This window comes from Oryza sativa, chromosome 5, assembly GCF_034140825.1.
Source record: "Oryza sativa Japonica Group chromosome 5, ASM3414082v1".
Taxonomy (NCBI): domain Eukaryota; kingdom Viridiplantae; phylum Streptophyta; class Magnoliopsida; order Poales; family Poaceae; genus Oryza; species Oryza sativa.
The window spans coordinates 9,015,297-9,041,103 of record NC_089039.1 but is presented as its reverse complement, the minus strand read 5'-3'; the positions used below and the strand labels follow the sequence as shown (position 1 = coordinate 9,041,103).

At 36.6% G+C, this 25,807-nt stretch overlaps 1 protein-coding gene and 1 pseudogene across 1 annotated transcript; one reads left to right on the top strand and one right to left on the bottom strand.

Annotated features, from left to right (window-relative positions):
• Nucleotides 1–16,028, top strand: part of LOC136356611 (uncharacterized) — a 29,501-nt pseudogene extending 13,473 nt beyond the window's left edge.
• Nucleotides 16,029–23,927: 7,899 nt separating this feature from the next.
• On the bottom strand, nt 23,928–25,096 carry LOC4338213 (xylanase inhibitor protein XIP-like). Its single transcript, XM_015783557.3, has one exon. The coding sequence runs from the start codon at nt 25,033–25,035 to the stop codon at nt 24,142–24,144; it is 894 nt and encodes a 297-aa protein (XP_015639043.1). The 5' UTR covers nt 25,036–25,096; the 3' UTR covers nt 23,928–24,141.
• Between the last annotated feature and the right edge of the window lie 711 nt (nt 25,097–25,807).

The window sequence follows — 25,807 nt, the reverse complement described above, 5'->3', positions numbered from 1 at the left end:
ATGGGTGTGCTCGATTTCCTGGATGGTTTCGCTGCTGATGAAGGAGGTGTTCTCTAGGATACGATCCAAGAGTTCCCTTCCTTCTATCGTGGTTTTATGTGCAAAGGTACCTTTGGCGTAAATGTGAAGATACGGAGCATATTCCTTGTTTAGACCCAAACAAAAATGTTATAACAAGACATGATCGGGTATAGATGTTGGTATTTCTTAACGACATTACTAGAAATATAATTCCCAGCAATGGCGCAGAAATACTCCTGGTATATTATGGTTAGAGAGTTTATCCGCAAGCGCACGGATATACCATTGCAGCATTTCACCCGAGAGTATTACAAGGGTATCGTATTTAATTTATCCCGTGGGAAGATCATGTAGAGAGAACTTGACTAATAATTTATATATTACTTGTGATAATTATATTCTAAGCAGGGGTTAAGATAATCTAAGGGTAGAGTGACACACAAGCATCAGCTACTCATTCTCATAATATATTATCTAAGCTAAGTGGAAAGAAAAGAGAGAGAATCTATTCCTATACTTCTAATGTACATAGTATACATACATTCTTAGTTAACTGATACACTAGCTAATACCCTCTATCCGATGCCCTCCTGGTACTTCGAGAAGCCACCCCTGACTGCCGAGTTCCTTACGTCAGACCGTCATGACCATACAACCGGGGCTAAATACGGAGGAATACCCTCCCCAGGGAATTAACTTAGGATTATATACAGGCGCGGAGGAATACCTGTACTGAGCTGTCACCAACAGCGGCCCACCTCTCATCCGTAGCATATAACCCCAAATAATGATATCCCGTAATCTAGACACCACGTCTAAACTACCAGATACTACTCTAATATCATCGTCATGACATAGAGTAATTACATAAGCAAACATTATACCCGCACCAAAGCATCTGCCAGATAAGCTAGCCGTACATTCAGTATAACATGAACATAATGTAAAGTAGGCATTCATATACTCGGAAAGTATTTCAATACCATAAATGTAGATAGAAGAGTATTCTAATAAAAGTACAAGGCTTACAAAAGAGGAGAAAAGCTATTAGAGCCATACCCGAACTCTTTCGAAGACTTTCGGACTCCTGATTTCTACTCTATTCCTTTTCCACTAGCTAGATACTACTAAACTAAACTTGAGAGAAATGAGAGAGCTCTTGCTTGAGGTGTGTGAGTGAAGTGATGATGAGAGCTCCTTTTATAGCCTCCCAATGACGGTTGTGACGGTTGGAAAGGTCGGTAATACCCACCAACCGTCATTGGGGAGCCATCTCAGCTGTCCAGGAGAACCCTGGATCAAACGGCACTGCAGGGGGTTCGGCTGAACCATGGGCTGGGCCGACCTGGCCCAATTTCGGCAGGCAGCTTCCTCTTTTGCTCTCATACACAGACTTGTGAATTTTGGCCTGGTTTGTTGTGTCAATTCTAAGTTCTTGTCCCATTCATACACAAGTCTGATTCTCGACATCGTCCGATTGATTTATCGTTTGAGTTGATGTTGATTCTCCTCCACTTTATGATCATTCTCTGCAAAAGGTTAGTAAACCCAATACTAGTGGAATATTATTATTCTAACATATTTATGCATTGCAAGCATCACTAGTTCTCCTCTGTTTTGATAAAATTGACGGTCGAAACTGATCGATAACGACCGTCAACAATAGACAACTCTAACCAAATTGAGTTAACAATGAGAACCTAAGCCAAGCTGCTCCAATAAATTCCTCCTTTCTCTGCTGAAAGCCAAGGATTTCCATCCGTAGGGAGACAATACTGGATAGCGGGAAGAAACCAAGACAAAACCTACTTTTGAGTTCCCCCATTCGTTGTTCGTCTTCCTAACGGAAAGAGCGTACCATTGTTTTACCTCCTCAATGAGAGAGAAGGGAAACAACTTCCACTTTGGAGTTTCTTGTGTCATGCCTGAGATTGTCTGGCACGAGCACAATTGCTAAAACTCTCGTAGATGACAGTAGGGCTTTGAGCTATCGCACCCCCGAGAAGGATTGTTCTCGAATGGCTATAAAGCCAGGACAGAGTTCATATCCAGATGTGAGAATAAGTTTTGATGAAGTTGCTGGCTCACAAAACTCGCCCTTCGGAAACATTTCATATAGATAGTTGCTCCATGATGGAAAAGAAAAGAAAAGAAATATAAAAAGATAAGATAAGAAGGCAAACTAGGTTTGAAGATAATATAACAACTGTTCCATAGTAACACCGCCAGAAATTCTTATATTGATATTTATTACTCACAGATAAATACGCAAGCGCACGGATACTGCTGTAGCACTTAACCATATCGAATCTCAGGGAACAAGTGTGTAAAATCAAGGAAACAGGTTCATCCAGGGACAACAATTTAATGGTAGGAGGGGGATAGAGAGGATCCAGATGGGTTAATAATCTTGAATTAAGTTAAGGTAAAACTCTATCACTTGCTTAGGGCACTGGCTTTTCCATGGTTTGCCAAACGAATCAGGCCTATAGCTCTATGATGTACCTGAATGTGAATCATTACAAAGTATGAACGGAGCTATCACCACGTGTTGCGTATCTCTACAACCCATGGAGCACACAATAAACAAAGGTAATTTTTAACCTAGACACACGCTTACGTTATCGATTACTTCTCTAGCCCCCACACAAGAAGTTTCTTCTTTATCTAGAGTCTTACTAGAGCACTTAATATAAATATTAAACGATGAACCCATAATAGTGAGAATATATCTTACTTAAAAAAATTAAATACCCAAAAGAAATCACGAATACTCACTTAATGTGGAATCCTGTATACTTATACAGTTGATCCCCACTAACTATTTTGCTGTCCTCTCAGTTAGCCACGTCACTTTTTATTCTTATCCGTTCGATCAATGTGTTCAACGCAGCAGATAGCTTCTTGAGGGTTTTCTTTCCTACTCAGCGGGCCCAGTCCAAATTAACCACCTTGGGCCAACCGGTGAATGACCCCTGCCCTTCCCCTCTCGAGTTCCCACTAGCGACACGAATCCTTTACGATTTTGCTAGAAATCTGATGTCAAATTTTCTTCCCCATATCTGACGTTTTTTGCGCCGTCCGATCTGCTCTTCAAGATTCGTGCTGATATTTATGGTATTAGTCAATGCGCGGTCTGAACGCTGTCAAATTTCGTTTTCCGCGCCGTGTCTGTAGCCGTAGCTCCTCTTTATCTCTCCTACTTTCTCCGGTATCTTCTCCATTCTTCTTTCTTCTCTCCTCCTCTCTTTTTGCTTTTTTCTTCTCTTTCTCTCCGGCGAGAGGCTTTTTCTTCTCTCTCGCGCTCGAGAAGGAGAGGAATCTCATTGGATTTCTCTCATCTGCTCCAGATTTGATCGGTTAGTTTTGTGTCGTTCGTTGCTGCTTGGTTTTTTTGCATCCTCCGGTTGTTTTTTTGAGCGATTTTGTCTAGGTAGTTCGATTTTGATTCAGTTTTTGAACCGGTTGCGCGCGATAGGGAGAGGAATCTCGTCGAATTTCTCTCATCTGATCCAGATTTGATCGGTTAGTTTTGTGTCGTTTGTTGTTGCTTGTTTTTTGTTTCATCCTCCGGTCGTTTTATTTGAGCGATTTCGTCTAGGTAGTTCTATTTTGAATCGGTTGCGCGCGAGAGGCAGGATTTTGAATTATTTTTGTGTTGATTTTGTGGTCTTAGAATCCAAATCCTTTTTGGATTTATAGTCAGAATCCTGTGTCGCCGATGATTCCTAAGTTTTTTATGCTGATCTAGGTGTCGCCGATGATTCCTAGTTTTTTTTAGATCTGGCCTATACTTGTTTTTGGTTTTTTAGTTGTAGTTTTAATTTGAAATATGTCGATCTGCTTCTTCTGAGGTTCTAGACATTTATTTCCTGAATTGTTTTCTAGATCTGATTAGGTTTTGGTTTTGATTTTTTCCATGTTGATGGGTTTTGATCTATGATTTATGGTGATGGCTATTCAACTCATGTTGATTTATCATTATAGTTTTTAGTTTTTAGATTTTTTCATGTTTGATTTGTTTATTTTTGTATTTCCAGATCCATGAGATATCTTATATAGTGTTTGTATTTAGTTCTATGCTTTCTCCATTTCTGTATAATAATGATGATGCCAATATTTTTAAAGTTAAAGCTCCACATGAATTGGTTTGGCTAGTTCAGGTATCATGTTTATGTGTGTTTCGAATTACTTAGTGCTAATCTAAATGATTCTGTATGACATGGTTCACTAGTAATATAATTTTCTTTTTAGTTTCTGTACCTTTTGTTGTTATTATCTGTGTTATGTTCATTTTGTAGGTCTAGGTAGATGTCCAAATGACATGTATTTGGGTTTTGGTATGTTAATTCTTTTGTTCTTGCATTTTTTAAAACTTTCGATGTTGATTTTGATTAGTTTAGCCAGCCAAATTCACTCCAGTTTTTGTTTAGGATCAATAAATAAACCTGATTATTTCTGCTACACCTGATTAAAGCAGTATTGTTTTGGTGAGATTTCTGTGTGCAATTGGATAAAGCAGTATTGTTTTTTGGAATTGAGGTGAAATCTGAAAAAACTTGATAAATTTGTACTCATGGGATGGCTTTATTTTTCTTCATTGAATTTTGATTGTGCTTGATTGCTCTATTAAAGAATTACATCTCAAAATTACTTCTTAAGCACATGATATGAAAGTCGTAGGAAGCTGACAATTGACATTGTTGTGATTTTGCATCATTTTGTATTGCAAACTTGACCTGTTCAATTGACAAAAATAGCTGATCAATACTTGTTAAAGTTGGACTCTATATGTGATGACAATTAATTGGAACTGTATGTATTTTTCCTTTACTTAGGTGACCTGGAAATGTTCTAATGTATTAATGTCTTAGTTCTTTAAGCTCATGTTTTTTTTCTTTGTATTGATGAGAATGCATCTGATCTTGATGAGAATGTTGGTTTACTTTCTTACAGAAAATCTGTGTGATGCGATTTAACTTATGGTTCTATGATCCTAAATTGATTTTATTCATTCCTGTGCATCTTTTAGTTCAATTTCTCACAAATTATATATCATGCTTCAATGATCTGCATATTGTAGATTGTCAATGTCAAGAATGGATAATGCTTTAATTGTCCCTTTTTGTTTTCATGGTTGCATTGATTAACTCTGCTTATCAATTGTCCCTTTTTGTCCTGTTTTCACTTATTATTAACTCTGCTTATCAATTATCTTTATTTCCAGTCAGGAGTCTGACAAGATTTTTAAATCCTTCTTATTACTTAGCTGTAGTTGATTAGTTGTACTATAGATGTGTATTTCATATTTGACTGTATATTTTTACTTGTATATTTTCATATTTGACATTCTTCTTGCCTTACTCAGGAAGATGGTATGATTATTATATACACATTTTTATTTTTTTTTGTAAATCAATTTACCCTTTTTTTTTGTTCTCTTTTGTAGATTGTCAAGGAGATGAAAGAAAATATAATGACCAATTCATCTTTTGATTTTCAAAAGCCTCCAGTATGGTTCTTCTTTATTTTTTTCTTATGTTTTGTTTTAAAAATTTGTAATCTTCAATTTATAACTTTTTTCAAAAAAAATATTTGTATTTGATTCTTTTTTCTTTGTTTAATTGCTTTTAAAGGTTAAGAAGAAGAAGGCCCATGCTAACACAGAGTCTTCATTCACAAGATTCTCTGTGAAATATTTTTCTGAAGTTGTGTCCTCTTTGTCTGATTATCAAAAATCCATTATCAAGAAATTTGAGTTTGATTTCTTGCTGATGTTCAATAGTAGTTATGTGCCTATCAAGTTTGCCACTTGGATTGCCAATAAAGTTGATGTCAGGACATCAGAGATTATTGTGAAGGAAAAAATTATTCTAGTCATAGTTGAATCAGTTCATGATATTCTTGGGCTTCCTTTAGGTGGAATACCTTTTAGCAAAGATTATGAACGTGGCAGGCAATGCATCCTTTCTATGTTTGGTCAGTCTGTATTGCCTTCAGTTAAATTTTTTGGTGATCTACTGATTCAGCAGAAAGATTTGTCTGAAGATCAAATAATCACATCTTTTCTTATTGTCGCCTTGGCTTGTTTCTTATGCCCCAACTCTTCTTTGACTCCAAGTGTGAAGTATTTGACTATTTTCGAGGATGTTTCTCGCTTGAAATACTTTGATTGGTCAAAAATTTACCTATGATTGGTTGATGACTTATATAAAAAAGTTTCAGAAGAACACCACTTTCGGAGGCTGCTTGTTTTATTGGGCTGTAAGTTTTATTTCACTTCTTTAGTTTTTTTTGCAATGCATTTATATTTTTTTTATTTTAGGTTTTGTATCTTGACAATGTTGATTTTGGCTCAAGAAATGTTGACCAAAGTTGTCCTCGTATTTCTGTTTGGAAAGATGACATGATATCAACATTCTCTGAATTAGACAAAATTGATGAGAACACTTTTGGATTAAGACCTCTGAAAGATTTCCAGGACACTTGCTATTTCAAGGTATGTACTTCTGTCTTGTAATGTATTTTTTTTCAATGAAGTTTGTTGATTGTTTTTATATTTTTTTAGCGTGATTCAACTCAATCTAGATCAGTGATAATTCAAGACAAACTTGATTCAGCTATTGGTAGTATGCTTCCAGATTTTCTCAAGCATGAAATCTCTGAAATGTTGAGTTCTCATTGCTTCAGTCATCATTTAGTTGACAGTGAATCATGTGAAGATTTGGTTGTTTCTATTTTGTCGCTGATTGCTAAAGCAAGTGGAAGTGATGCTGTACAAGATCAGAATGAATCTGATATTTTACATTCTCAAGTTAACACTGAAGCTGGCCCAAGTAATTTTCAACCTGCAAGTCCAAAAGACATACAATTTGATGTTCCTCCTATAAATTGTAGTAAGTTTAGTTTGCTTACTCTTATTTCATTCCATTTTTCTTATAATTTTTTTCAATATTAATTTTTTGTTTTTTTATGATTTTTTATATTTATAGGCTCCCTTCGCTCTGCTCCTAATATTAGAAGTTTAAGGAATGATGAACCATTTGATAAGTCTGCATTGAAGTCTATTGAAAAGGATTGCCCATCACTTGATAGAATTGCTGGTATGTTTATGAACTGTTTTGTACTTTTAAACTATATTTCTTTTTATTAAATATGTACTCTTTTTTTTCATTTTTATAATAGCTTTGTATGGTTCTTCTGTGAATTGTGATGATGGCAACAATAATGAGTCAATCCACATCAACGATATAACTGTAAGTTTTTTTTTTAATTTTTTTTTTACAATGTTAGACTGATTGAAGTTTTTTGTTTTAGGGAAATGGCATGAATTGTGATATATCTGATCCTTCCAATAAATCAAATGTTCTATTGTCATCAATGAACCGTGGAGATGTAATCCTTCTTTTTATCTATTTTTCTCATTTTGATTTGTTTTATTTGTACCAACAAAATTTTTTTCTATATTTTATTATAGGTGGTTATTAATGGTTCTGGTAATGGTATTGCTCCTAGTTTTGCTGCTAGTAATGTACTAACTACTTTTCATTTAATTTTCTGTTTGTTCAATTTTTCATTTTAATTTATTATATGTCTATGTATTATCAGGTCAACCTGTTGCTACTCCTGATGTTGGTTATCTTAGGAACATAAACAATGATATGAATCAATCTAATGCAGGTGTTTTTTTGCCCATTATCAATTTTAAAATTAATTCCTATTTTTTAAAAGTTTGTATTTATTAGTTCTTTTACTTTAATAATTTTGCTAGGATCTTCTGTTGCTGCTTTTAGTCTTGTGAAGAATGTGGCAAACAAGTTTAGGTCCAGATTAACTCAGTTAAATTCAAGAGCAGCTATATTTGGTGAAGATAGGCCTTCTTTTAGGTTGTTAGATTCTGATGATGATGTCAGTGATTGTGATAAGGACAACGAATTAGGTGTCAATGCATTGATGCAACATGTTCTCAGGTACTACACTATTTTTTCCTGTTTTAATTTATATGTTTAAAATAGAATTCTTTTTGCATTGATGCAACATCAATTTTTTTGTACCACAACATTATTTTTAGTTTTGTAGGGCTTTATCTATTTTCATTCTGTTGAGGACACTCCAATTGAGATAATTCGTGGGTATGAAAATGTTGGTACTAAAGAAAGAACAAATTGTCAAAATCCCAACAAGAGGTTATTTCAAGATTTAACTGTAAGTTTAACTCTTAGACATTTTCTTAATGTATTGTTTAACTCATTCCCATTACATACAGTTCATGATGTTTCTCTTTTTCAGATTGGATGTAGTTCTTTATTTTTACTATATTTGATTAAATACCAGATCATAATTTTACGTTTGTTCTGATATTTTTATGATCAATTAGGTTCAATCTTAATTTATTTTTTTATCAAATTTTCTTGTTCTAGAACTTTCCTTTGAACTGAAATTTTTGTCAGTCTAAAATTTTTAATGAAATGCTATATTGCTATGACCATTTTTGGGTCAGTACTTAGAAGCTGATGAAGTAGATCCTAGAGTGGGTTTTCACTTTTATTTTTGGTTATTCTATATTTCCATCAAAACACCTAAACTCCCAAGCAGGCCCTTAATGTGTCTCAAATCATTACCATTACCATTTTTGTTCCACTACCATTGTACTATTTTTGTAGCATTCTTTTCTTTTTTTGGTTGTCTCTGTTAACTAGCATTATATTTCCAACTATTTTTATGTTCTGTCCTTAGTGTCGTTGTGAATGCGTTCCCTTGCTTTGTTATATTTTTTATCTGTTTTACATGATACCTTTTTATCTTAAGCTTTGTGCATTTTTCTTTGATATGTGTTTGTTATGCTCTACAATCTTCTGGCTTGCAATTTTTATTTTAGGTTTACTTTCCTGAGTTCATTTTTGTGAACTGCTTTGGGATAGTATAAATTAAAAAGTTCAGAATTAAGCACTTCCTTTGACCTTTGTTACTTGATTTTATTTACCCTGTCTACTAACTTCCGGGCATTTCTACACTGTTTTGACAATTCTTTAATGATTATGATTAGTATATCAAGTATTATTCTTACTGTTTATTTTAACTTTTCCCATTTATATATGTTATTTGCTATCATTGTTCATTTGATAAAGTTTTCTACTGATATGAATTTTTTTTAAAGACGTTCATGTGTAAAACATATCCTTTAATTGCATTTTACTGCATTTGTGTTACTTCAATGCTTCATCTAATTTTATTTTTTTTAAATTATCGTTACAGAATTCCCCAGATATCCAATTTCTTGGTGAATCAAAATTTGCTGACTGTTGTAAGAAACTTTGTTCTAAATCTGATGAAATTTACAATTCATCCAATAATTTGTCTACAAGCACACAAGATTTCAATTCCACTGGTGGCAAGATACCTATACATGGCCCTAGGAGAGTTTTAATTCTTGCAAGACATGCCACATATCCATTTGTGACTGAGATACGTCGATTTCCAATAACTGATGAAGAAATCTGTTATTACATTGTTTTTTGTCGTCTTGCTGATAGTTCCAAATGGCAGAGGTATTAATCTGATTTTTATTTGTTTCCTATTTTTTGTTACATATGTTTATATATTTTTTAAAAAATTTTGTAATTATATTTTTTTCTTCAGTTATGATGCTGTTGATATAGATGGTGTGAAGGAAAAAGTATCTTAGTTTGGTCATTCTCTCAAGAAAGGTGGTTTTGTCTCCACTTTTGTTATGTCAGTTTTTTGTCGAGTCTTGTTTCATAATGATCATCCCTCAAGATCTAAGAAGAATTACTTTTTCCCATCTATTGTTGTAAGTTATTTACTTCTTTTTATTTTTGTTAAAATTTGAAATAAATATATTCAATACATTTTTTAAATTTTGTGATTTAAATGTAGGAAAAATTGCCATCTAATATGTCTTCTACAAGTGTTATGGAGAAACTTGAAAAATCTTTTGTTGGAGCTGGGAAAGCTAGGAAATTACACTTGTGTGATATGGTAAGGTGTTTTACTTGATTTGCTTGTTGGTTTTTCCCTGTTCATATCAACTTTTTTTTTTGCTCCTGTCCATGTATTGCTTTGCATAGCTTTCTGTTTTTTTATTTTATGTCCCTTAAATCTACCTTTTATGCTGTAATTTGCATATTCATGTTCATCTTCTTTTAGATTATACTTTAATGAATTGCATAGTTACCTTGATTGATTTATGGCATTTTGCAAGGAAATATGTGTCTTTTCGAAATTTATGTTTGTCAAACTTTCAAGTCAAAAAATATATGAATATTATTATTCATAGTGTTTATGCCTGCTGAACTTTCTTTATCATTGCACATATGAAGTTTCATGTTTATTAAACTTATAGTTTGTGATTTTTGCAGCTTCATTTTCCAGTCAACTTCAATCATCATTGGTTTCTGTTTGTTGTTGACATCAAGGATAGAATGCTTGTAATTTTGGATTCATTGCATAATGAGGGTGATGAGTATTTTCGACCTATTCTGTCTCAGCTTGTAAGATCATATCATTTCTACTTGTTTATTATTTAATTGTTGCTTAATTTTTGAGGCCATATATTTCTTTTTTTGTTATTATATTCCTTTTTTATGTTTAATCTAATTAATTTGTACCTTGAAAATGTGAATTCGTGATGTCGACCTGTGACTGTATATATGCATGTCTGAATTTTTGATATTTCTTCAAATTATTCTTTTACATGATCATGATCTTTAATTTTTTTCAGTTCTTGGTATGCCATGGTATTAGCTTGCCACTTATATATTTACTTGCTGAACATTTCTTGTGTTGATCTATGATGCATCATCAAACAATTTTTTTGTTTAACTTTTTTTTTAATTTTTAAATTTGGTATTCAGATAGCCAATTTACAAATTGCTTGGGATAAATTTGTTTGCGTACCTATGGATTTTCAAAGGTTCCAGATTGTTTTTCCTCCAGTACCTCGTCAAGATTTCAGGTTATAATCTTTATTCTTCATTTTTTTATTTTAGTTATCTTTTTTTTGTTTGATATTTTTAATTGTTCTTTTTTTCTGCACATTTTTTTGTTCAGCTGTGATTCTAGAATTTATGTGATGAAATTCACCGAACTTTGGTCACCTAGGATTATATTATCCACTGTGCTTTCAAATGAAAACATCAAGAATATTCGTGTCCAATATGCCAATCAAATATTCTTTCATCCAAAGAATAGAATGCTGCAAACTGAGATTGAAGATGTTGTTCTCAATTGGTTTGATCAAGTAAGTTTTGCAACTAATATTTTTCCCTTTTTATCAAATTTATTTGGTCTATGTATTATTGTCACGCCCGGAAATTCACTAGTAATTTCCGAACTTATTTGTGCATGAAATCCTCGTCCAGAAATCAGCCGAGGTACACAAATTGACAATTTAATATACAGATTCATCAAATTAACTAAAACGATAAATACTTACTTAAGAGGCACTAAGTCCTCACCAAGAAGAAAACTGCAGCGGAAAATAAAATCTAGCGAAGCTCCGGCTCCACTCCCACAGGTAGCTCAACTGGGGTATAAGCCAAACGTCTTCTCCTTCTGAATTCTTTTTCTTCAACTGAGGTTGATTGATTATTGTAAGAATGAGCATATGACATACTCAACAAGCCACACAGCAAATATGCAAGTGCACAAGGATACCAAAGGATGGCATAATATAGGCTCATTTGCAAAAGCAGCGTTTAGCAAAATATTTAAGAGAAATAAAACAGTAGAGTAGTTAATCAGAAATTTTAATCAACACTGAACAGCACACCCATGCTGCACAGGCCCGACCATCCTGAACAACCATACCCGGCTGTACAGATCTAATCTCCAAACCAGGAGCTAAGCAAATTATTACCAGTTATAACATCAATAATTATTGTGAGAGGTGTGAGACTAATCACGAAAAACATTGCTCAACCCGCCCATAACCGCGGGCACGGCTATTCGAATAGTTTTACTCTGGCCAGAGGTGTACCACTGTACCCACAAGACACAGCCTCAACATCATGTCTAACATGCGTCGCGATACTGGAAAGTACCCGAATAGAGGCTGTGACAATACCCTCTGCACAACACAACTCACCACAGTGCACCATTCCTGGATCATAATCACCCCCTTATAAAACAAGGCATGGACTCCCCAGCGACCCCCGTGGGCTTATCTCCGCCACTTCTCAGTCTGGTGCTCCGCAATGAACCATGCTATACAAAAGGTAAAGCCGTTGCCCACGCTGGCTTGTGGTTGGCACGGTTAATGTTTCACAACAGTAGCTCGCGAACCGGTCCTTAATTGTCATGAGCACGACTCTCAAAACCATGTGCTCACAACCCACCATTATTAAGTTTTAGTTGGCAAGTAATTAATTAACCAATCACGATTGACCATCGTGAACTATCATTAAGCCATCATTAAATAATAGTGAGTCATAAGTTATCCCAATAGTGTGCTAATGTTTCTAAGCATGGCTAAGCAATCATATCTAATATCTAGCTGAACCAATATATATAGCTCAACTAGTCAAGTTATAATAACCCAAGGTATCAAGGAATAAAGTAATCAATGCAAACAGGCCATAACAAAGGAATAGATTCACACCACCCAGTGACATTCGAAAATAAATGCACAGTTGAAATAAATAGAGAATTTAAATATATGATCAACATGCTCAAAGGAATGTGTTTAGGATCTGTGTGACTTGCCTTGTAATAATCGGTCTTCAATTAATCTTCTTGAATACTCCGGCGCACTCGCGAACCTTCGCAACGACGGAAACGACAAGCTAACACGCAAAACGAAGAAAAAGACTAATAAAAACCAAATAAACAATACATATAAAGTAAACAAACATGTAGATTATAATTTTAGATGAATTATGAGACTTGAACGGCCTCATTCTGATTTCATATGAATTTATTATGAATTTTACAAGATTTAATTCCAATTAAACCTATTAAACGGAGACTATTCCAAATTAATTAAATCATTTACAAATGATTTATAACGGAGATAAAAGATTAAAGCAACCTCTGGAAAAGATTGGATCATATTTGGTAGATGACATATATTAAAAAGAAATAATATGCCACTGAAAAGAGGAGAGGATTTATATTGATTTTGGACAGTTGAGATTAACCTTGACCGAATCGACTAAGATCGGATGGCTTGGATTGATCTGGCAAGCGAGCCTCACGAGATACCGACTCAACGAGTCAACTCCACGTGACATGAGATCACCTAAATGATCAACCGAAACCGGCGAACAGAACCGGCGGCTCTGAACGGCTCTAAACTAAAGGACGACTCAACACGGACGAATGAACGAAGCACGGGGAACACCTCGTTCGAACGAACGAGCGAACGACTCAACAACGGCTGTGGCTAAACCAGTCGGCTAGACACGATTCACGGTAAAGCCCTGGTACGACAAACGATAGGCCGGTAGGAACCTAGGGTTGCACCTACGGCTACACAACTCGACTAAAAGCAGCGGCTAGGTTTAAGCGGCACACAGCTGCGACACGGCGGCACTAAGACAACTTGACTCGGCTAGGCGGCGGCTAGGCGGAAACACGCAGCTAGGGTTAGGGTGACGGCACAGCCGGTAGCGACCATGCACGGCTAGAGCAGCAGGGCTGCGAGCAAAAACGCAACCGGCACGGCTGCGGCTGTGGCAAAGCGGCAAACAGCGGCAGCGGTAGTGATGCATGATAGCAGCGCGGTGACGGACTGCGGCTGCGCTAAGTCTAGGCCTCTAGGGCAACAGCGCGGCAAAGCGGCAAGCAGCTGCAGCTAAGCGGCTCAGCCGGCACACGCGCAGCAGCGGCACGGCAAGCAGCTGCGGGGCAACGCGGCAAGGCGCGACGCGGTAGCGACTAAGCAGCGGTGGCTAAGAGGCTCGGTAGAGCGACGGCAAACCGCAGCCGCACGGCGTGCAGCAGCTACGACACAGCGACGACGACACACACGGAGACGATGATGACGCTAGGGCCAAACAAGATTAGATTAGATGGAATTAAGACCCTAGGGATAAACTACACCGGTGAACGACATAAGAGCGGCGGTTGCCGGCGAACCACGATACAATAATGCAAACGGAGGGCACCGGGAGGTAGAGAAGGTGACGGCGATTCTTACCAACACTTACACGATGACAGGCAGCGACGGAAGATGGCCGGCGACGAGCTCCGAAGGGCGGCGAGGTACTGATCAACGGTGGCGACGGCGTTTCAGCGACGGGAGACGACAACTGAGGGGTGGACGGGCTTCACCTTGCTCCTGCGAACCCAATGGAGTAGACGGCGACCGAAGGCGACGACGGACGACGACGAACAGTGCGGCTGGAGACATGGCGACGACGGCGGCGCTCTGGTTCACGACGACGGGCAACCTCCGGTGGGATTTGGCGCAAAACAACCGGTGGCCGAGGTAGCTCTCACCCTTGCGAAGCCGAGGGAGGCGACGGCTCAAGGCGGCACTGACCAGAGGGGCGGCGCGGCGCCGCTGGAGATGGTGGCGGCGGTGGAGAGAGAAGACAAGCGTGGGGAGAGCGATTCCGGCGACCGCGGAGGACGGGACTTGAGGGGATAGGTAGAGGACGACGAGGGGGTCCTTTATATAGGCACGGGAGCTCGGGAAAAAGCCCACATCGAGGGGAAAAACTTGGGAAAGTTTAGGATCCTCGCCGGAAAAAGGAAAGATTGATCCGCGAAATTGGAAAGGATTTCCATAGAAACTTTTGGGGATTTCTTAGGGAAATTGTAGAGGAGATTGAGAGGATTCCATTCCCGCAACTAATTTGGAAAGAGGAGCAACGAGGAGGCCGGATTTGGAAGGAGGAGCGGCACGGTTGCACAGGCTCGGGACGGCTCGGCTCTATCCAGGGGTTGAAGACAACACTGTAGCGAGAGGGAGGATAAACAGACTTCTATGCGGGCTGAGAGGAAGGGAGATAATAGGAGGGAATGGGCTGAAAGGGCCCAAGACTAGGAAGAAGATTTTATTGCTTTTCCAAAAAAAATAACCAATGAGATGATCTCTCAATTGTTAAAAATACTTCCAATGCTCAAATAATTCCAAGAAAAATCTTGAATATACTTGGACACTCTAAGTATTTAAAAATATTGAAACCAGACCATTTAATGATTAATTCATTAGTTAAATAATTACTGAAATGTTCTTTGTATTGTTAAAATTAGGAATTGAGCTCCGAAAAAATCCGAGAAAATTTCAGAGAGTATAATTAATCATGGAGAATTTAATAAAAATTAAATTCAGCCATGATTTATATTTAGGAAATTTTATTTCCCACATTTAACTTCACTTGTAAATTAAAGAACATTTAATATAAATTCTATTATTAATTTATTAAATAATTTATAAAGCCTGAAACAAAAATCAGGATGTGACAATTATTTAGTTTAAAATTTCATTTTTTTTTCTTCCTGTAGGAGAAATTTCCTCGTACTCGTCAGCCTACTTTTACTTCAGCAGCTCAGAAAAAGTTCTGCCAGTGACATTGAATTCTTAGGATCTTTTGTAGCAAATTGGACAGCTATTAGCTGTAGTTAATTCTGAGAAGAACATAATACTTTCGAGACTAAAATGTTGAGCATGGTTTTCTGTAATAGAATTTTTGCTACATTTGATAGCTGGTTCTGATCCAGTAACATAGTATATTACAATTGTCTGTTACACAATTTTTTCATTCTCATTGTAGCAATTGTAACTAATCTTTTTTTCCCTTGATCTATCTGTTCATCTTTGCTTCATCTTCTTGTCCTCTTCTCAATTGTTTTTCTTTCATTGTCTTGACTAGCTGACCTCTTTCCTGAAAATTGAAATTTCATTTTTTTATATGTCAGCCTCTAATTTTTTTCCTGTTCTTAGGTGAATGTTTTTTGTTTCTTACTTTTGCTTGACGATTCTCCAGTTTGATCTTCTCCCTGTTTCTTTCTTGTTCCAGGCTTCCTTTGCTTCTCAATAGTCCCTGACAATGTTAAATCCTTATAAGTACATTTTTGGTAACACATAATATTTTTGTACAAGTTTAATTTATTTCAAAGAAATTGTTTTTTCTTACTTGTCTTGGCTGTTTTTTGCTGACTTTGCATAATGTATGTGTCTTCCATCAATGGGCATGTCTCTATTGTATGATTTGTTCTTCCACATCGTGTGCAATGCCTTTTTGGAATCTCTTTAAGCTTCTCTACAATTGCTTTTGTTCTAGCTGATTTTTTTGCCTTTTGTATTTGCTAAATTAGGGTCTTCGATATCTTCTTGTTCATTCATTGTTTCTTCTGTTTCTTATTCCCCATTACTCTCTTTTGTTGTACTGCCTTGATTATTTTGTTGCAGATTTTCAGGTGCCTGTTCAATCAACAAGTCCAAATTTCCATCCAACCTGTCCATCTGATCTAGCATATACAGGTAAGTGTCTTTACTCTTTGATGCTTTTGAAGCCATGTCAGCCATTCTTCTAGAGAGGACATTGAACCTAAGAACTGAACTGTTTTCATCACTAGCTGGTTTCTCTATTCTTGCTATGCATTTTCTCTCCTTTTTCTTCCACCTTTCAATTATGTACTTTTCAGGAATTTTGCTTATTTTTAGAAATAGCATCACTTTCAGGATATGGCTTTGCACATATGCACACATAGTTCTATTGTGCTAAGTCTGTTATGATCACATATTTTCTCTGTCTGAATTCCTGTTTTGTTAGGTTTTCAGCTGCATATACTTCATATGTTTTCCCATGTTCTATAACTGCAATTTCTTGATTCAGTGTTTCCTGCAACTCATCTTGAAATTTTTTGAAAATTCTCAAGTTGTACATCTCTGAAGCTTGTAGTTCAATCTTGTAGCTTGACCATAGTGTCTTAGGCTTCTTTGTTCTGGACTGATGATCTTTGCAAAATTCTGTATCAAAGATTGTGTCATTGATTATCTCAAATTCTTTAAGGAAACTCATTACACTGTGTGTTGGGCCCACACCCCTTTTGAACCTTGCATTTGTCACCTCACTTAGTGCTGTACTGTGAATAAATGGGCAAAAATCTAATTTAAAGTACAATGGTATATAGTTTTCCCTTGTTCTCCACATTGTCTGTAGGTATTTGATGTTTTGCAAACCATACTTTTCAATCATTTGAGGCCACAATGTTTCAAACTCAACTCTTGTCAAGCAGTTGTGAACAATATCATAAAATTCATTGTAGAGATCTTTATTTTTCTTTTCTGAAAATGTGTTTCCTGTCCTTTCTCTCCACTTCTTCATAATATGGAACAAGCAATTCGTGTGTTTTGTATCCGGAAATACTTTTTCTATTGCTGATTTCATTGCCAAGTCTTGGTCAGTTATGATTGTCTCAGGATGTTTTCCTCCCATAGCTGTTAGGAATGCCTCAAAAACCCATTTGAAAGTTTCCATAGTTTCATCTCCTAAAAATGCACACGCAAAAATGCATATGCTGCCATGACCTGTAACCCCAACAAAAGGAGCAAATGGTAGGTTGTACTTGTTAGTTTTGTACATGGTGTCGAAACTAACAAATTCACCATACTCCTCATATAGTTGAGTGGATCTACCATCAGTCCAAAACATACTCTTCACCTTATTATTCTCATCTAGCAACAACTCGTAGTAGAATCCTGGGTTTTCGGCTTCTTTGTTAATAGATACTCCATGAGCTTCATATCACTGTTTTTTGTTTCTGAATTGATTGATGTTGTCACATTGCTGACATCTTTTTTGTTGTATAGCAGTGCTGACAATCCCCCTTGGAGAAATGACAGTATGACTATCATGCTTCTTGTAGGTATGTTGCACTCCTTGAGAGTTCTGATCAACCTCTTTTCTTCTACTGTCATATTCTTGTGTGACTTTAGGAATTTTGCTTCTCTGTTTGGGCTTAGTGTGTGATTGTGTTCTAGGTTCAGTCTTGATATTTTCCAAATATTCTGTACCTCTTTTATTACCATCACACACTTGTAGTCAGTTCTGTTTATCACATTTGTATTCCTCTTTTATTACCATCACACACTTGTAGTCAGTTTTCTATTTATCACATTTGTATTCCTCTTTTATTACCATCACACACTTGTAGTCAGTTCTGTTTATCACATTTGTATTCCTTTGTTCTGTTGTTTTCTTCTTTTTCTTCCCATCTTCCTCATTTTTCCCATATCTGTAGCACTGATATGTATAACTAGTAATCTCACCATTCATTTTCTTGCTTGTTGTCTTGTAATGGTGTGTATTTACAATTGAGAACCCAACTAGGTATGCATAAAAGTTGAAGAATCCATGAGCCTCCTTATCTGATCTGAACTCCATTCCAACTTCAGGTATGTGCCTTTTGTCAATTACTTCATTGATTTCCTATTCATTATCCAAGAAATTGTTTATGTCTTCCTCATTTATGTCCCCTCCAGTTGTGTGGCTTCTTGAACTGCTTACTTCATTACTAGCTGTTATAGTACTTTGTTCACAGTTATTTTGGACTTTTTGTGCACCTTCTGTGTCATTTCTAACTTCTGTTATTTCTTCATTCACTTGTCCACTGTTTATCTGAAAAAAATATATGAATTGATTAGTATGAAATTTTAGTAAACTAATCTATTTTGTAATCTCAATGTCAATATATGAATCACTCTTGTTTACCTGTCCATTCTCATTTCTTGAATTTTGTTGTATATCCTCTTCGTTTGGATGCTCATTACTCTGCATTGCCATTGTCGTCCCATTCACCTGCAAATTTCTTATTTGTTATGTTTCAATTATACTATCACATGTTTTTATGATTTTATTTTATGAATGTTTGTCAAAAGTAACGTACCTGTCTTTTGAAATGGTTGTTTTTGGATTCATACAACTCTTTTATATCTCTTTCTGATGATCTCTGCATAATTTTTTTAAATTGTTTGTCATTTGTAAGTAATAATCCGGTTAGTGTATTTATTTCACTGTTCAAAATGTTACCTCACTCCATGTAGTCATGTTGTTGTTATTGTATATTGCATCAAATTCTTGATAGATGCGTTCTGTTGTAGAAATCTGTTGTTGATAAAACCCATCTTGCTGATCTGTTTCTTGTGGAGAAAACCTGCTTGTTGTCAAAATCATAGAATTCTGCAATGGCAAAATATAAACTGTTAGTAATGACTTATAAATTTTGACATTTTTGTTCTTCATTTATGGTTGTAAGTTAAGTTCTCACATCAAATGCGACGGGTGTTTGAAGTAGATTTGTATATGCCTCTATTCCTTCCTGCACATTTCATTTTAGATTGCAATTAGTTTTTCTTTCATTTTTCTTTTTCTAGTACAATTGAAATCTGATTAAAATATGCTTACCTCATTTGTTTGCATGGTCACTCTTGGACTCTGAATTATTTGTTGCATGAGATTAGTGTAGCTCATCTTTCCTGCCTCCATCTGTAAATTTCCCTTGTTTTCTGTTATATCAGAAGTATTGGCATTATTTTTATAATATTGTGAATTTTGTACTTACAAGTCTTCCATCTTCATTAAGCAATGAGTACTGGTTGTATAGTATTTGTGCTCCATAGCTTGTTGCATTTGGTGTTTCTGTTCCTCCTCTAGCATTTTGTCCTGATTGAATATTCTTTTTTGTCAATCTCCTGCAATTGATTTGATCCTGTAATTGAATAAATAAATAAGCATCATAAGGTTACAGTACACAACAACTATAGTTACAGTTGTAAGTTTTGCAAGTTTTGACTGTAAGTCATTTTTTTTTCTGTTAAAATTTTCCTTCTCAATAATATAACCTGATATTTGTATGTCTCTTTTGATTTCTTCAAGCCCAGTTTTTTGAAATTTTCTTCTCATTGTCTCCCCTGCATTTATTCCCCCTTCTTCACTTTCACGCTTCCTTGTACCTGCAAAAAAAAATACAATCAGTTACAGTTATATTTTATACCACTTACAGTCAGTTACAGTTCAAGTACTGATTAATTACAGTCGTAATTTTAGTACTTTTGTATTGTAATTTATAATAGAATGTTAGTTTTTTTAGATATTTTCATCCTGTCATCATTCATTTGTTGGGGCATGCCTGGAGAATTAAATTTGTTTGATGTTTTTGTAAGTTCGGACTTTTATGTGCCCCTTAGTTTGATTGCTGCCCTAGTCATTTTTTATAGCTGCAAGCAGTGTTTTTCAAAATAAATTTTATTCTATTCTTCGTAGAATTTAATTGTTACCTGTATGTTGCTTGAAATTGGTGATTTCTGTATCAACTTGTTTCTGAAAGAATTTTTTTCTGACTACATTCTCCATCTGGCTTTAATCCTGCATTAATATTTAAAAAGCATTACAATATAATATCTTTGTAATTTAAAATTTTGTTGACCATAAATTACTTACCAGCAATTTCTTTCATTACTTGAATCTGTGCCTGTATTTTTCCTTGTTTATTGATGTCTTTGTCTTTTTGTGTCTCATTCTTTAACCCTGCAAAAATTAAGGCAATGTAGTTACAGTAGAAACATGTAATGTGTTGTCCTTACTGAATTCTATATTCCATACAATCCCTGTATATTCTTCATCAATTATCACATTTACAGTGGTCTTACAGTACAATTGTATACCACTTACAGTGCAGTTAAAGTGGAATTAGGCCATAGTTACATATGTAATTTTAGGTGTTATCTACTGTAATTTTTGGTTTTGTGAAGTTTCCTCTACGAGAATTGGGGCGTATTTAGATATATCTGTTCTAGTTCCATATTTATTGCACTATAGTTACAGTCCAATACATTCTTCATGAACTACAGTTACAGTTGTAATTTTAGCAAGTTTTGACTGTAAGTTGTAGCAAGTTTTGACTGTAAGTTGTAGCAAGTTTTGACTGTAAGTTGTTTTTTTCTTTTAAACTTTAACTTCTGAATAGTGCTATTTTTAATATGACCTGATGTGATGAATCTTTTTGTCTAGCATAGTATAGTATTTATGTAACTATTTTGTCCATGCAGCCAACCTGAACTGGTTCAGCAAATTTTGTTCCTGCAACATTCAAGGAATATGCACCAAATTAGTATACATGTTTTTTAAAATCATCTTACTAGATTGTTAAGTATTAGATATTTATTTACATAGGACATGCACCAAATTTTCATAATCTAGTGTTCTTTATGCAATCAACTCTTTTTGCCAAATGATGATAAATAATTTTTGAATTAAGCAAATCAAATTTTTGCACGTCATCAGACAAGAAAATTATTCACTATTTGTGAAAAAGATTTATTAAACTTCTTGTCTGATGATGTGCAAAGTTTTGAGGTGTTTTTCTTTAATATTTGATGGCAAAAGTTTTTATATTATTAGTGTTAATATAAATGTGTTTATTACCTTAAGTAAATCTTGATTGTTTGTTTTTGAGCATTACATGTGTTCCTATCATGTTTGATGTAAAATCTGTATATGCATTACTGTTTGATGGAGAATTTATGAAATTTTGAAGTTAACATATTGAAGTTATCAAATTTTACAATGCAATTGTACTAAACTTACAGTGCACTTACATGCCGTATATATTGTTTTTACAAATGTAATTTAAGGTACAAAGCACTGTAATTTTCCAATTTGACCATATGTGAATGTGAATTTGATTTGGTGCGGTGTTGTTTTTAGTTTCTGAACTTCTTTTTCATTTTTAATCCCTTGTGCAATCTTAGTATTGGAGTATTATTTGTGTGTTGATTTCAGTTGATTTGTGCCTAAAATAGGTGTTCATGTTTTTTTTTGCCTGGCATGTTTGTAGATATGGATTGAGTTTTTTTCATATGGATTGTGCCCTACTCCAATTGTTATGTGACTCAGTTTTACCGTGGAATATGTCCTAATTCATGCTTTTGTTCTCTTTAATTTTAGCTTGCTTCTTACTCAAGGGATCTCAACTATCCTGTCTATTAGCCATCATGCAGGTTAGTTGTCTCTGACCCATATCACCATGCTAATAACTAGTGTGGTTTTCTTTTTCTTTTTTTTCTGACCAATTGATATACTATTAGTGATTTACAGTGGTTTGTGCACCTAGCTACATGGCATGATATACTATTAGTGATTCAAAACTGAGTTGATGTGTTCAGTTTTAGTGATTCCCTCTTAGCACAATTTGGAATGGGCATACTAAGGTTATTTTACTTTTTGGTAAATTTACAGTGCATTTGTACTAAACTTACAGTGCACTTACATGTTATATCTATTGTTCTTACAAATGTAATTTTAGTGCAAATGCACTGTAATTTTTTGCATACGGGTTGGGGCCATGTATGGTGCTAGCAAAATATAACTGTAAGTAGTCTTATAGTTTCAGTTACAGTACAATTCATTGACAGTTACAGTGCAGTTACAGTGGAATTGGACCATAGTTCCATATGTAATTTTAGTTGTTATCTAGTGGAAGTTTTGAGTTGTCAAGTTAATATCCTGCATGAGAATTGGTATCTGTTCAATTGTTCAACTGTATGAGCATTAGATAGATCTGTTCTAGTTGGTCAACTGATGGCAGAAGATGTGGTGAAAGTTTTAGAGGTTTAAAATCAGAAATGCAAAGGTGAAGGGGGAAGGGGTTTCAGGGTTGAAATTTACCTGGTATGTTTTCTCTTGTTTGCTTGATCCTCTTGATCTCCATTTTTTTGGTGATAGTCTCCTTGTTCTCTCTTTTTTTTTCCTTCTCATCGCTGTCCATGGCGCCCCTGATCTGCTCTGATTGATCTAGAACCTTGAACCTTGTTTGTTGCGTGTGTTTTCCTCTTTTCCTTTTTTGATAGCTTTCTTGGATTCCAAGTTGATGGTTCTGTTGTAATGGGCTACGATTTTCAATGGGCTATGTTGTTGATTTTCTTTTCTATCTAGGGCTCATTTCTTCTATTGGGCTTTTTTTTGTCTTTTATGGTTTATTTTGATTATGACGTTTGGGCTAGATTACAGCCCATTTGATTTATATTTCATTTAATTTTTTGTTCTATTTTATAATTGTTTTTTTATTATATTTTTTCCTGTTCATTGGATGTAGATCTAATGGTTTAAAAAAATCTGTGTGATTTTGGGTGAAAAATCACCCGTTAGATGTATAGGTAGTCCCATCCTTTATCAAAAATCGTCGTTCGCTTCAACTTCCACCGCGTGTCCCATGGGGTATTGGCCTCCCCAAAATCGTCGGTCTATTGAGGAAGAGTGGAGGGGCATCTATAATGTATCGTCGGTCTATTGAGGAAGAGTGGAGGGGCATCTATATATTTTAGGCGGAATTCTTAAGCAACCACCATCATCCGAACTATATATGATAAGATAAATCGATCACCTTGTTTGGGTTTAGCCTGTTATACCTTCTTCCAGGTAGGCTGATGATTCCCGAAATGGATATGTAAAAGGCCACTATAGAAAAAAAAGTACGGAAGTGATTTCTTGACAAATTTGTTGAGCGGTTTATATGTACTTGTATGCATATACTCCCTCCGATTTTTAATATATGACGTTGTTGACATTTGAACACATGTTTGATCATTTGTTTTATTCAAAAATTTTATGCAAATGTTTAATATATAAATCATGCTTAAACTATTTTAAGTGATAAAACAACTTACAACAAAATAAATTATAATAATTACATAATTTTTTGAATAAGATCAATAGTTCAACATGCGGCAAAAAAATTAAATACATTATCTATTAAAAAACGGAGGTAGTATATCATCATTATTAGCTCACAAATTGAAAAAGTCATTGTATGCAAGCATTCAAGTTCTGGTCCTTCATCCTGCAAAGATCTCTGTAAGTCCATATTATGAATTAATCGTCCATAGAGGGTAAATTCCCACGGCAATTAATCTTTATACCTTTTAAGATAAAGAAAACTTTATTAATCTCAAAGCTCTTTATTTATTTTACTCGAGGTATCATCGTACCTCGCTTTATTTATTGATTACATACATTACCCAACACACAAATCTTTATAGTATACACAATATGTTTATTTATTATTACATGACTTTATTTGTGGAGTACTCCACAAAAGCTTTTTTATTGATCTCATAGTAAGGAATTAACGGGCTTCAAATGTCGCGACCAGTTACGCTCGCAGGCGACCCGTGAAGCCGGTCTTCTCGTCGTAGAACCTGTCCCAGACCATGACGCCTCCGAAGTTGGGCAGCTTGCTGAAGACGTACTGCATCAATTTCTTGAGGTCCTCTGGCGAGATGTAGGCCTCCCTGTCCACCTCCCGCGAGGCCACGACGCCGACCAGGACACGGCTCTGCGGGTACATCTTCGCCCACTTCTGGAACGACTGTATCCAGGACGATGCCGGGCACCGGCCATCGCTGAATTTCTTGACGTGGATGCGGTGGAAGAGCCCCGTCGCCAGCGCCTCATCCAGCCGGTGGTCCGGGTACTCGCACCGCGTCGTCGCCGTCAGCATCACCCCGACCGTGCCGCGGTAGTCCTTGTTGTGCGCGTAGAGCAGCTTGGCTAGCTTGTTGTAGTTCTCCCTGCCGCCCTGGTCGATGAAGAAGTCGATGCCGTTGACGATGGCGTCGCCGAACGGGCGATAGACGCCGTTGCGGTGGCCGCCGAGGTAGGAGTACCAGAGGTGGTCATTCAGCTCAACGGCCGCCTGTGGGGTCGGGAGGGAATACTCGCCGCCTTGGCCGCCGATGGCGAGGAGGATGAGTATGCCCTTGGATTGGCAGTACTTGATGTCGGGGCCGACGGCGGAGACCGGGTGGCCGGAGATGTCGACCTTGTAGTACCCGGGCTTGTAGCCAAAGGCGCTGAGGAAGGAAATGATGACGGTGGTGTAGAGGCCGGTATCGCAGGCCTCCCTGAGGGAGCCCTCGTCCTTGTTCCGTCCCCAAAAGATCACGGTGTCGCCGGTGTTCTGGGACGTCGGCGACGCGGCGGCGAGGCCGGCGAACAGTAGTACTACTGCCAAGGAGAGAAGTGCCGCGTGGCGTCGGAGCGCCATTGATCGAATCTTAGCTAGCTTGCCTGCCTCGAGAAATGAAATGATCGAGCGAGCTAGGTGTGAAGGATAGGGAGGTGCATGCATGGATATATAAAGCGATAGGTAGGATAGATGGACAGTGCGCGCGTCGTCGATCGCTGGATGGACGCGTTGTCTTATGTTGTGTGCGCGCGGCGCCCGCCGCGTGGGCATGCAGGGATATATCCGATAATCCGAAGACAATTCGCGCTTCACGTACCACCAGCACCAGAAGGTTGCTAAGCTGGTGCGCTACAGCTAGCGTGCGTTAAGTAAGAAACCACGCACGCGAAACAGCAGAATTAACCAAGGTTCGTCGGATTATCATGCTGAAGAAAATTAACGAAGCAGGCTGCCTAGCTAAAAATGAAGATGCTGGGCAAAGTTTGACCGTAAATTAACGTACGTGTTGAATATATATATAACAGTCCAGCTAGCGACCAATTACTTTGTTGATACAAATGTTTACTTCTCTAGCACTCTGGCAACTTAAATATACGTCGTGTGTTAGATGCAGCCTGTTTTGATGAATGATACGAGACCAACGCCGTGAATTCAAGGTTCTGCTGCCACGTATCAATGGGCACTGTCTCGTAAATGTACTGAGACCACTTATTTTATCGTAATATACTGGCCACAAGTTTGGTGTTGTGTACTTCTGTAACTCTCATAACATGTTTAAAGTATATACGGGGTCAAGGTCTACGGTGCCTACCCTAAAATCCTTCACCAAACTTAGACTGTTCCATGGGCT